Source organism: Sinocyclocheilus grahami, unplaced genomic scaffold, assembly GCF_001515645.1.
Source record: "Sinocyclocheilus grahami isolate Dianchi unplaced genomic scaffold, SAMN03320097.WGS_v1.1 scaffold1198.1, whole genome shotgun sequence".
NCBI classification, from domain to species: domain Eukaryota; kingdom Metazoa; phylum Chordata; class Actinopteri; order Cypriniformes; family Cyprinidae; genus Sinocyclocheilus; species Sinocyclocheilus grahami.
In genome coordinates, this window is record NW_015506377.1 from 62,914 (window position 1) to 76,902 (window position 13,989).

At 39.3% G+C, this 13,989-nt stretch overlaps 1 protein-coding gene across 2 annotated transcripts in view; it reads right to left on the reverse strand.

Moving 5' to 3' along the window:
* The window catches only part of LOC107567930 (nucleolar protein 11-like), a 59,017-nt gene extending 54,386 nt beyond the window's left edge, over positions 1-4,631 (reverse strand). For both annotated transcript variants that reach the window (XM_016253732.1, XM_016253731.1), the window contains exons 1-3: positions 4,433-4,631; positions 4,106-4,219; positions 3,962-4,018 (exon numbers count right to left, since the gene is read on the reverse strand). In XM_016253732.1, coding sequence (XP_016109218.1) covers positions 3,962-4,018; positions 4,106-4,219; positions 4,433-4,579 — 318 coding nt within the window. In that variant the 5' untranslated portion in view covers positions 4,580-4,631. The remainder of the gene's footprint in view (positions 1-3,961; positions 4,019-4,105; positions 4,220-4,432) is intronic.
* Positions 4,632-13,989: the final 9,358 nt, after the last annotated feature.

The window sequence follows — 13,989 nt, forward strand, 5'->3', positions numbered from 1 at the left end:
TCCACCTGCCTTTTGAGGACTGACCACAGGTTGTTTATGGGATTGAGAACCGGGGAGTTGCCTGGCCACGGATCCAAAATTTCAATGTAATGATCTTCAAGCCACTTCTTTATCACTCTTGCTTTGTGACATGGTGCTCGATCATGCTGGAAAATACACGGATCACCACCAAATTGCTCATGGATCGTTGGAAGAAGTCACTGCAGGACATTTTGATACCATTCTTTATTCATGGCAGTGTTTTGGGGCAGAATTATGAGAGAGCCCACTCCCTTTGTTGAAAAGCAACCCCACACATGGATGGTCTCAGGATGCTTCACTGTTGGCATGTCACAGGACTCATGGTAGTGTTCACCTTTTCTTCTCCGAGCAATCGATTTTCCAGATGTCTCAAACAGTTGGAAGGGAGCTACATCAGAGAAAATAACTTTGCACCAGTCTTCTGCTGTCCAATCCTTGTACTTCCTGCCGAATTTCAGTCACTGGTGGTGACACGATTCCGTAGCTGACTCTACTTGCTTGCTGGACACTCTGGGACGTCCTGAAGACTTCTTCACTGCAGTCGAACCTCTCTCCTTGAAGTTCTTGATGATGGTTCTTTCAGGTGCAATATACTTTGCAGCAATTTCCTTGCATGTGAGGCCATTTTGATGCAAAGCGACGATGGCTGCACGTGTTTCTTTGGAGGTAACCATTGCTATCAAGAACACCATGATGGGAAGCGCTTCTTCCCTCCTTTTATAGCAATCAGTCTGCTCTTACAGTCTAATTAGTATGATAGTGATTTTACCTGACTAGTATTCATTCACACTTTCACGTGTGCTGCTGATATGATTAGTCAATTAATGTTAGCTGGTAATTTTGTGTCAGGATCAAAAAACAGTAATATTAGTTTTTTGTGAAAAGTTCATTTTTTGCCCAATTAAGCTTTTAGTAATTATTTATTATCTGATCACTCTACACAATCTAGAAACAACGTGAATGAACACCACAACAGCTTAAGCACCAAACTTTGCAAAACACAATTTATGTCACTGCCAAAACTTTTGGCCATGACTGTATAATAACATATTAAGCCATAAAATGCCACGATTTACAGTTTAGATACAGGTGTTTGCAAAAACAAAAAAAATCGTATAAAATGGCATTTCAGCCTTTAAACCATTTTTTAGAAAAGGGTTGAGTCAAGCATAAGCCCAGTTTCACAGGCAAGGTTTAGACCAAGCCAGGATTAGGCCATAGTTTAATTAGGACATTCAAGTAATTTTTTTATAAATGTGCCTTAGAAAAAACATTACTGGTGTTTATCTTGAGACAAAAAGGCACTGGTTTATTTAAAGATTAGTCAGTGCGTCTAATTAGTCAATGCGTGACGACGTACATGATGCGTGGGGACATAAATGATTTGGCGCCGCAGTCATGTCATCACCGGTGTGGAAATGCTATGACGTTTGGGGAAAAAAATTAAAAAGTTGCTATTTGTCGTGTATATTTTGCATGATGATATGATGAATGGATGGTTCATTTTTAACAGCAGATTCAGTGACGTTAGAGCTGATCTGCGCCTCACTGCACACATCTGCGGCGCATTACGGATCCATGGGAACTGGAGCTGATCGCGGCCGCTCTAGTCAGTGCTTGTGTTTATCAGCCAGTCGCGGCACGTTTCTGACACGCCTCTCCGTGCTGCTTGGCTAAAAATAGTCTTTTGTGAGGTGTCACAGTGTGGAGGAAGGAACAAAACCTTGTGAGAGCCGTAAGGGATAACGGTAACATAATACGCTGATCGTGGGCTGCTCTTAAATTAACATTTATTTATAAAACAAAATATCTTCTTTGGCCATATTAGCCTACTCAATAGCATTAACACAGGCTTTACTCCTTTCAAACTTTATCTGGAATGTCACCGTTTCTGTCACTGCAACTTCCCATTCAAGCGAACGAACATACACACAAAATCATCTGCCTCATGAAAAAAATTTATTTAAAAAAAATGTAGTTAATATTTGCATAATTTGATTTCTTTTATCCACCCGCAAATAATCAGAATGCATTTTTTATTACCCGACCCGCGGATTATCCACAGCACCCGTGGATATAGGAAAAGCTAAATAAGTTTGCTGCCTAAATCAGACGGACTTACTGAAAATGCTAATTAATTCTCTGCCAGCAGGAGGTTCTTTAAAGTGGGAGAAACAGATGTTTCCCCGGTAATGTCTGTACACAAAGCAGCGCTGAGCTCACAAACGCTGCTTTATCAGGCATATAAAATGCAAGATTAAATGAAAATGACATCGAAAATTTTCTAAAGAGAGTCTTCCTTCAGAAATACAGTGATATAAAATCACCCACACCTCGTTTTGATTTTTAAAGGTGCAGTACAGCATGTTTATTCAACGAAGCCTTTTGGAAAATCTGTCAGTTTTGATATTGTGGCGAGCGCCACATAAATAAATGTATGGGAAACATCCCACAGCACAACCACCTGAGACCAATTTCAGTCTACTCATCACCTTAACTTTAACTGCGTTTGTAGGAAGCACCATAGCCAGATTGATAAACAAACAAACAGACTGGAAGTTAACTTCGGGTGATGAAACAGTCTATATAAAGCTTGAAGCACCAGAATCGGCATCGGCCGATCACCATGACAAGAAATCGGTACTCAGTATTGGCTGCAAAAATCCTGATCGGAGCATCCCTAATTAATTTAAAACATAAATACTACTGTCTGAATTGCTAAGATTTTTAGAAGGCACATTAACTTCTTTCACATTTACGGGTGCACTCACACTAGGCCTTTTGAGCCATGCCAGAGCGTGTTTGACCCCCAAAGCCTGGTTGGATTGACTAGTGTGATTGCTCTGTGCTAAGGATGGGCGATACCACTTATTTTGTTTTCGATACGATACCGATATTTTTCAAGGCAGGCCACGTTCGGGCGCAGTTCGTTTAGCCATCCCTGGCTCGGATTGGAAGAGGTGGGTCAAAGTGCAGTTCAGCTGGGATAACTAGTATGAAACATGCTCCGAGTTGCTTCAGAAAACAAAAAAAATAGAGCAACAACAAAAGCATGTTGCTGGAAATGGGTTTATTATTGAAAATGCAAACTGATTGACTGCCAGCAGGAGGCGCTGTGAGAGCGGTGGAACTAACGGTTTCTCCAGTAAACATGAACGGTACTTTATCAGATAAAAATGCCATCTAAACTATTCTGAAGACAGTCGGTTGCCTTCAGAGATACATTCATATAAAACACCTGCGATGCGTTTTGATTTTGAAACGTGCAGTGCTCATGTTTATTCAACGAAGTCAAACGCCACAAATAAATCAATGTATGGGAAACACTGGTAATGTATATCGAAATATCGGAAATGTGTTTAAAAATCATATCACCGTTATTGAAAAAAATTATATCGCGCTACATATTATTGTCCAGCACTACTATGTTACAGACTTTTCATTAAGACCCTAAACAATTATCTTTTCTTGTAAAACCTTAAAATATTGTGAATTCTAAAGTAAAAACATCCATAGCCCGCGGCTTATAACATAGCAAAAGAGAAACACCCGTTCACAAAATTCAAATCACAAATAATACTACTGATGAAAAAGAACAGGTTGAATGTTAACCACTTTCTTTTACATACAACTATAAACTATGATAAAAGTTCATCAGCAAGCACTGATTATCCCATGTTGTAGCAAAAAAATAAAAAAGAGAGAGAAAAAAAAAAGAGTGACCAAATCATGTGCTCATGCAACCAACTGAGAAAGTTAGTCGCAAAAGAGCGACCAGTTGGAAGTAGGAGTCTGGAGCCCTGAAATAATTGTAAAATAATTGAGACTCAAAACCACATTGTAGGTTTAGACAACAAGCTTCTGCTGATTGACAAGTAACCAGTTCAACTGCAGCAACCATGCATCAAATTCAAACCTTAAGAAATGTAACTTTACTTACTGTTGCTTTAAAAGCCTTTTCCAAGTTGACATCATCTTTATTCCAAACTCTGACGACCTACAACACAAAAAGCATTCCTAGATCAAGTTCTTAACATGTGAAATTGAATCAGTCTTATGGGGAACATCATGTCTGTCTTCTTACCTTGTCATCTGTAACGACCACATATTCCTGGGACTGCGTGTTAAACACAGCGGGGCAAGAGATCATCTGTCCCCGTTTCACTGACCAACTGCCCGTAGGCCTCTGATCAGACACCTAGTCATCAGAAAACAGTTAAACAGTAATACAAATAAATAAACAGTAAATACAAAATGTATTAATAGCATATGATGCTGCTGGAGAAATTCCTGGAGTGTGACTGTGTGATTTTAGCACTTTAAAACGTTTAAAACGTTTTTAACGTTACACGCTGTAGTACCGCGTGCGACAGGTTCTCATTAGACAGTATTTATATCTAACTCCTTTTACCTTATAAACGGTAATAAATCTCGAAGAGTCAGTGACGAGAACATGGTCGATATCTCTGCCCTGTTCAACTCCCAGAATCCCTATATTAGAGGAATTTTGCACTGTTCCAACTCCACACAACGTGTATCCTTCATACAGCGCTGCCATGTTTCTCCGTGATTCCTTCTATCGCGAGACTCGTCCCACCGTAAACTCTTCTTCTTCTTTCCAGTTTAACGGAGGTTGGCATCCAGCTTATTGGTGCATTACCGCCCCCTTCTGCTCCGGAGTGTGGATCAGCTAATAGGTGTTCTATTCCCTTTTCCCACTGAAACTTACACATCACTCACCCCTCACATTAATATCCACAGACACACACCACACATCATACATCAAATCCTGCTTAAAACCCCTGCTTCCCTTAAAAAAGTAATCAATATTCTACCCTGTGCCCTTTTTACTGTGCTTAGTCACCCTTTTAATGTGATCTCCTGCACCCAAATCTCCCTGGCTGTGTCCGAAATCGCCCCCTATACCCTCATTCGCTATTTCCTACATTAGGTCACTAATTCAGTTCACTAGAAGGAGTGAATGAAAACGAGTATTGAATTCGGACACTGAGTGCACCAGAAGGAATCCCGCTTTTGCATAGTTTGTGCTGGCTGTTTATTAATCATTTGAAACTAGCAAACTAGCAGCTCCAGTAGTAAGATTAAAGGATTTATCTTGAACTCTGTCACGTAAATTATGTATAAACCTTAATCAAACAATTTACTAATTTACAATGAATTTATACCCGTGTTGTACATTATGCTGTACGCCATGGATGAGCGCTTTGTAAAAATGAACGAATTGATTATTCAGCTGCGGGCGCCATCTTCTGGCGAGATGCGGGAATTCATTCGGCGCGTGACTCTCACGGTGCATTATGGACATTCTCTAGCCGTTGAGCGTGCACCAGTTGTACACTCGTTTTTGCAGTGCATTGTGGGATTGAATGAGTGCACTCGAGTACGTCCACTATGGTTTCGGACACCACTAAAAATGGCTGTTCCCTCAAATAGTGCCCTATTTAAGGGTATGGGGGCGATTTCGTACACAGCCCCTTAGTTTATTCTTCATTACCTGCCTCTGTGTTTCCACCGTAAACCCAGAACGAGAGAATTTTTTTACACAATCTTTGCAACACTGCCTCACTGTGGTTTGGAGTTTATAATGATCTTAAAGGGATAGCTCGATAGATACCGTCATGGCCAAAAGATTTGGAAGTGACATAAATTTTGTGTTATGCAAAGTTTGCTGCTGTTGGGTGTTCATTCACATTGTTTCTAGATTATTGTGTAGAGTGATCAGATGCATTTAAAATAATTACTAAAAGCTTAATTGGGCAAAAAATGAACTTTTCACAAAAAACTAATATTACTGTTTTTTGATCCTGACACAAAATTACCAGCTAACATTAATTGACTAATCATATCAGCAGCACACGTGAAAGTGTGAATGAATACTAGTCAGGTAAAATCACTATCATACTAATTAGACTGTAAGAGCAGACTGATTGCTATAAAAGGAGGGAAGAAGCGCTTCCCATCATGGTGTTCTTGATAGCAATGGTTACCTCCAAAGAAACACGTGCAGCCATCGTCGCTTTGCATCAAAATGGCCTCACATGCAAGGAAATTGCTGCAAAGTATATTGCACCTGAAAGAACCATCATCAAGAACTTCAAGGAGAGAGGTTCGACTGCAGTGAAGAAGTCTTCAGGACGTCCCAGAGTGTCCAGCAAGCAAGTAGAGTCAGCTACGGAATCGTGTCACCACCAGTGACTGAAATTCGGCAGGAAGTACAAGGATTGGACAGCAGAAGACTGGTGCAAAGTTATTTTCTCTGATGTAGCTCCCTTCCAACTGTTTGAGACATCTGGAAAATCGATTGCTCGGAGAAGAAAAGGTGAACACTACCATGAGTCCTGTGACATGCCAACAGTGAAGCATCCTGAGACCATCCATGTGTGGGGTTGCTTTTCAACAAAGGGAGTGGGCTCTCTCATAATTCTGCCCCAAAACACTGCCATGAATAAAGAATGGTATCAAAATGTCCTGCAGTGACTTCTTCCAACGATCCATGAGCAATTTGGTGGTGATCCGTGTATTTTCCAGCATGATCGAGCACCATGTCACAAAGCAAGAGTCATAAAGAAGTGGCTCGAAGATCATTACATTGAAATTTTGGATCCGTGGCCAGGCAACTCCCCGGATCTCAATCCCATAAACAACCTGTGGTCAGTCCTCAAAAGGCGAGTGGACAAGCAGAAGCCCACAAATTATGATCAACTCCGAGAACTAATAAGGCAAGAATGGATCGCCATCAGTCAGGATTTGGCACAGAAGCTAATATCCAGCATGCCAGAGTGAATTGCAGAGGTTATGAAGAACAAGGGTCAACACTGTAAATACAGTGTTTTATTGGTAAAAACATTTAGCCAATAAAAGCCTTTAAAACTTATGATATGCTTATCATTGTGTTTCAGTATACCATAGAAACATGAGGAAAAATAATCTACAAATACTGAAGCAGCAAACTTTGCAAAACACAAAATTTATGTCACTGCCAAAACCTTTGGCTATGACTGTATATATAATGTCAATATAGGGGTTGACATAGCTTTTTTCTAGTGGTTTTCCCAAGTTACTAGCCATTCAACATTTCATGGGCCACAATTCTGTTCCTGAGAAATTACATTTAACATGATTAAAGTTGACTATGGCATGCTAAAGTTTACTTAAGTGAGATTTACAACACTTTTAAAGGCAAATGACCACTGAAATGTATAACACTAAAGGTCATTATCAAATAGACTATTTAGCTCTGATGAAGCTGTGTGTAAAGCTCCTTTTTTATGAAAACATGCAGTCTATTAAGGAATAAGAAGATTAGCTTCTTATCACATAGTTATAATAAATGTGGTGCAGGGGTGTATAAGATGAATTGAAAAGATAAATGAGCAAACAAAAAAATATTGGTTTAAATATTTATTAACAGCAGTAAATACTGTAAAGAAGAAAAATCAAATTCACTTCGTCTTTTACCTTTTCACCGCCATGCGTCCTACAGTTGGCACAGTACATGATTCTCTTTGCCAGATTATATAGGCCTACCAGCAATTCTCAACCTGACTTAAACTTTTAGTTGAACTGTCTTTTCGTTTTCTTTGTTTCCATATATCTGCAGGATTTTTTAAATTTTAAAATGTAAGGTATTTAACGACCTTTTTTGTTAATAGCTGCACAAATAAAATTAATACCATATGAGTGGAGTAGAGCAATGTCTATAGTAACATTTATCCATAAAATGACATGATTTACAATTCAGATACAGGTTTTCACAAAAAAAAAAAGAAAAAGGAATGAGTCAAAATGATCAATGTAAAACATATCTTAATTGTTTAGATTGCGCACAATAGACACCCAAAAGCCCTCTTTATGTTAAAAATTAAGAAATTCATCAAACTAAAAGTACTTAAAAGTTACATTTAAAGGAAATCTTTATACATTGCTTTTATTGTTTAATCATTTCTTTAGTATTATTTTAAATACATGATCTACACTTGAAAACACATGTAATTTAACCTGTCCTCAGCATGAGGTCACAATGTAAAACTATACATTTATATTAAAAGGCAGAGATCTGTAATATATCAAACAATACAAAAAGTAAAACTTGAATTATATTTCCCATAAAAAATATCTATCAAAATTGTGTCCTCACTTAACGTCAACTCAGGTAATCAGGTAATGTCAGCAGCAACTTTAACTCTGAGAAACCCTTTCCTATTTCCTGCTCATTGTGGAGCTTACGTACACACAGTCCTGGAAGTTTTATTTACTTTTTTAGATTTTATACAAACAATATTGAGGTCTCTTCAGTCACAGCTTTAACACGTCTACTCCATCATCTCAGTGTAATAGTTTCTGTAAATAGTTGTGGGATCAATCTTGGCATTTTTGTTATGTTTATTAATGCTGCTACAACTGAAGAAATAAAACTAAATTGCTGCACTGTACAACATGTGGTTCATGTGGAAAAATATTCCATTTTGTTAACTCCATGCAGGTCTTGACTTGTAAGCTGATGGAGTTGACAAATGCTCACAAAACTCTTTATATATGTAATAAGTGTTTTTCCTGCAAAGAGAATTATGAGGCACCCGCTTTCCTTTCAAATTTTTTGCTGCCTTTGGCTGTTTACACACTCAGACAGGCAGTCAGGTCCGTTGCAACGTGATCTCATGATAATTCGTATGTATTTTACGTAAAATGTGGTTCTATAAAACGTACATTTACTTACGTTTTTGCAGGCACTAAAACGTACAAATACTTACGTATTTTCAGCCTCTAAACGTACAAAAACTTACGTATTTTCAGCATTTTAACGTACAAAACTGACGTATTGACGACACCTAAAAATGAATCCTTATGAATATTGAAATCGCTGCATTAATTTTATTAGTTTTTAGTTGTCATATGAAGTCTTTTTTCAGTAGTTTAAAAATTGTGTACTTTTACTTGAGTACATTTTAAGTGATGTATCGGTACTTTTACTCTGCTATTTTCCTCTGTTTGTGGTTGTTACATGCTTATTTTAATTTTCTTTTTATCCATCAACGTGATTGGCTAGAGAGATAGTAATAGGTCTCGTGACTTTCGAAAACTTTTAACCGCCAACTGTTTATCATGGCTGCTGAAAGTGCATTCTTCAAGCATCAATTCAGTCGCATCTTCCTTAATATGTTAAGGTAAATTTCGGATTTCTGCTTACTAAATGATTTGTATATATGCCTGCCTATCTATATGGCCTGAAATTTGGTGTGAGGTTGTGGGTATTGCATACAGTGTTAACTCCCGCAAGTGCCACGTTCGGTAAATTCCCACTCACTTATGAGCCACGGGATCTGCGCTGCCTTGTCTCTCCCACACGTAAGGTTTTTAAAAAAAATTTTAATTAATCCATTTTGTACAATCCGCCTTCATTTAGCAAGTGCACTCGCGCATAAACAATTTTCAAGTTCAACACTTTTTGTTCTATTCAGTTGTGGATGCTGCTGATTCACCGAGACCGCCGCGGCTCAGCAAAGAGACATGCTTGGGTGGGTGTGTTTTCCTTTGAAAAAGTTTCCCCAGAAATACTTCGCTATTTAATGCAGTTTTCCTTACCAATTGTATTATCATTATCATTATCAGCATAACAATTCGAGTAAATGTGTAAAAGGTATGGTATGATGCCATCCTTCTAGAGCAATGTGCATTTATGTTAAAATTGTAACAAATTATCAAGTTTAGTTATTCTTATTTCTTTATTGCAAAACGCTAAAACTGGCACCGTTTTGGAGAGAAATGGGCTCTCATTTTAACCCATATCATGGACTGTAATGCTGAACTATGTGTTTTTCATGCTGTTTGTATTTACACTGTTCTAAACATTAATATTTTATGTGCAACAACAGCATGCTGTCTCAGTGGCCTTACACATGATTTTAAATCTATTTTTTCAAACTTAATGATTTAAATGGGGATGATTGTACTGAGAATAACTTTCATCTTTTCTTCAACTGAATACTGTTTCCGTGATGTTTTGATATATTTTAAAGAGTTGGCAGTCAAAATTAAAACTGCTGAATGATAGATATTCTGCATTCTTTATGACAAACAAGATAATGTGAATTACAGAATGTACAACGTTTTTAAAATGTATAAATTGTGGTGTACAGCATTTATTATGAGCATTTATTATTTATTATGATTATGTCATGTGCAAGTGTCACTGAACATCGTCCAATGGGTATTTTAGTCCAAAAGTGTGCATATTTGGAGGAATACTGATATCTTTACACATATTCACTTTACATTTCTTCACACAAAATCATAATTTCTATTCATTTTCAACTGAATTATGTGAACTGATGAGCACAACTCGAGGACATCTTAAGCTTTATTAGACCATCGCTTTACTTGGTAGGAAAACTATATATGTGTTCTATGTAATGCCATTCATTACTGTAAATATTCTGATTAAAGAAAAGAGCGTTGAAGAAATATAATACAGTATGTTGAATAAACGTTTAACGTAAAAGTGTTTACTTTGTTGGGGATTGTACAGTTAAACCCAAGGACCAGGTAAGATAAAGGAAGACCAGGAATCAGAGATGCAATCAATTGAAGAAAAATTTACTGAAGAAAAAAAGTTTGTAGTTTCATCAGCAGAATCCAGCTTCAATACCCGCGAGGAGTCCGTAGGCCACTCTGCGTACAATCTCAATGCAACAGTAATTATACTCTAGAAGAGGTCACCAACTATGTCATTACTTAGGTAAATAAGGATTCTGATTGGTCAAATCGTAGAAAAACAAGCAAAATGTTTGCTTGTTTTTCAAAATGTTTTCACCTGCCTGTTTAAAGGTCTGTGCTGACCTACTGGCCCCCATCTTCACACAGATCTTCAACAGATCACTGGAGCTGTGTGAAGTTCCCTGCTGCTTCAAACGCTCCACCCTCATTCCGGTCCCCAAAAAGCCCAAAATCACTGGACTTAATGATTACAGACCTGTTGCTCTCACGTCTGTGGTCAGGAAGTCATTTGAGAGACTGGTGTTGGCCTACCTGAAGGACATCACTGGACCCTTGCTGGTTCCTCTTCAGTTTGCCTACAGAGCAAACAGGTCTGTGGATGATGCAGTCAACATGGGACTGCATTGCATTACTTTAATACCATCATGCCTGACCTACTCTCAGACAAACTCACACAGCTCTCTGTGCCCACCTCCATCTGTCAGTGGATCACCAGTTTCCTGACAGACAGGCAGCAGCTAGTGATGCTGGGCAAACTCAGATCCAGGACTATCACCGTCAGCACTGGCGCCTCTCAGGGTTGTGTTCTCTCCCCACTGCTCTTCTCCCTGTATACGAATGACTGCACTTCAAAGGACCCCTCTGTCAAGCTCCTGAAGTTTGCAGATGACACTACAGTCATCGGCCTCATCAAGGACGGAGACAAGTCTGCTTACAGACAGGAGGTTAAAGAGCTGGCTGTCTGGTGCAGTCTTAACAACCTGGAGCTTAACACCCTCAAAACTGTGGAGATGATCGTGGACTTCAGGAGAAACCACCGGCACTCCCCCCACTCACCATCATGAACAGCACTGTGAGTTAGGGCTGTCAATTTTTTTTTTTGAATATTCGTCGAATTTAAAATAAAAATGCACATTTGAATGCAAAAACGGTGCATTCGAATTTTAGGTGTGCGTCAGACAGCCTTATCAGTGGCGCATGAGATGCGATGACGATGTGGTGTCACTGCATTATAATATTTTTGTCAGCCTATCCAATTATGAATATTTAGAAAGCCATGTAAAATTAATGCAAGTTTAACTTTGAAAAAACATTTCTCGAGACTTTATGGCGGGGGTTTTTCCCCACCCCACTGCAACTCATGTTTTTAAATGAAAAATGTACTCTGTGTGATTGGCTTTCGGTCCTTTGTATTAAACTATTACATACATGATGCTGTTTTGTTTATAGTTGTTTAAGCAACTCATGTTATCTTATGCTTTGAATAAACATGCATTAGTAATATTTTGCTCGATGCACCCTCTTGTGGCCTCAGGAGAGAAGCCAAAAGCTTTTCCTCACCCTTACTGAAATTATGCATTTTAAGCTTATTTCACACTGATTAAAGTGACAGTGTGTGTGTGTGTATTTGGGAGGGGGGAGTGGGAGAGTCCATCAGAGGGTCAGAGTTCAGTGGTGCGTGGGGCAAAAGAGGGGAGGGGGGGCAAGGTCGGGAGGGAGTTCAGCTTTCTGACAGCCTGATGGATGAAGCTGTCCTTCAGTCTGCATTCTGACGTATGAGTCTTTTTTGTCCAGGTGTGTGAGTGCTGAGTGGAGGGTAGTGGCGATGGCGTCATCGGTCGAGCGTTTGGACCTATATGCAAACTGGAAGGGGTCCAAGGAGGGGGGGAGGGCAGACTTGATGTGCTGCATGACTGTCGCTGAAATGATGGGCTATCCTCCTGGAGTACTGTCTCTTATTATATCTGCAGAGTGAGGAAAAGGGCTAAGAAAATCACCTTGGACACCTCACACCCAGCCCACTCTCTCTTTGAACGGTTGCCTTCTGGTCGGCGCTACAGAGCACTGACCACCAGAACAGCCAGGCACACGAACAGTTTTTTTTCCCGCAGGCTATATTCAGCCTGAACAATTAATCTTTCATAATTATACATCATCCATCACAACTGACATATTTATACACATAATCCAAAATTTGTACACTTATAAACTGCACCTACTGCACCAAACATACGCTATATTGCCCAAAGTATTGGGACACCCCCTTCTAATGAACAGGTTTGACTACTTTAGTAATTTCCACGAGTACAAATCTTGACGTTTAAGCATATAATGCTATTCTAGGGAATTGTGTGCTTCTAATTTTATACCAATAGTTTGAACAGGTATACTATTTAAATGCAGACCTTTAAATGTAGACCTTGAGTCAAAAACTCATCACCAAACACCTGTGACTTGTGCATACATATGGACAAATGTATTGGGACACCCCCTTCTTTAGAACAGAAAAAGGCACTTCCAAAACTGTGGCATCAAAGATAGGGATGCGCCGATCCGATATTCTTATCGGGTATCGGCTCCGATAGGGCCATTTTTCCCGGATCGGGTATCGGTCAAAGAGAACCAATCCAAATCCGAGATTTTTTTTTTTTTTTCGATTGTGCGAATTATTCTGTGTTACTTCTGAAGCCATACCATAGCTTAATGTGAGCTACATATGAATATTTAAGTCCATACATTAAAGTTCACACAAACTCTTTTCTCCGCTGTGGCTGTCAGTCATTCGTTCAGGCTTTAAACCCTGGTCGCGTTCGGTTACAGCAGTCAGCTCGGTAAAGCTCTCTCCAAGATCATTCTGTGTTCCCATTATACTTGATTTGTAAATACATGTCTATGATTTTGCAAAAAGGACTTTATCTTCTTCTCGGAGTTTAATGTTTTGTTACTTGCTACCGGGAGTGTGTGAGAACAAAACACATGCGTAGAAAAGACTATAAATAGTTTTTAACGTGCATAATAATTCCTTACACTTATATAGCGCTTTTCTAAGCACTTTACATTGTCAGGGGGTATCTCCTCATCCACCACCAGTGTGCAGCATCCACCTGGATGATGCGACGGCAACCATAGTGCGCCAGAACGCCCACCACACACCAGCTTACTGGTGGAGAGGAGACAGAGTGATGAAGCCAATCAGTCAGTAGATTTGGGGATTGTTAGGAGGCCATGATGATCAGAGGCCAATGGGCAAATTTGACCAGGATGCCGAGGTCACACCTCTTCTCTTTTCGAAAGACATCCTGGGATTTTTAATGACCACAGAGAGTCAGGACCTCAGTTTAATGTCTCATCCGAAGGACGGTGCTTTTTACAGTATAGTGTCCCCATTACTATAATGGGGCGCTAGGACCCACACAGACCACAGGGTGAGCACCCCCTGTGGGTCTCACTAGC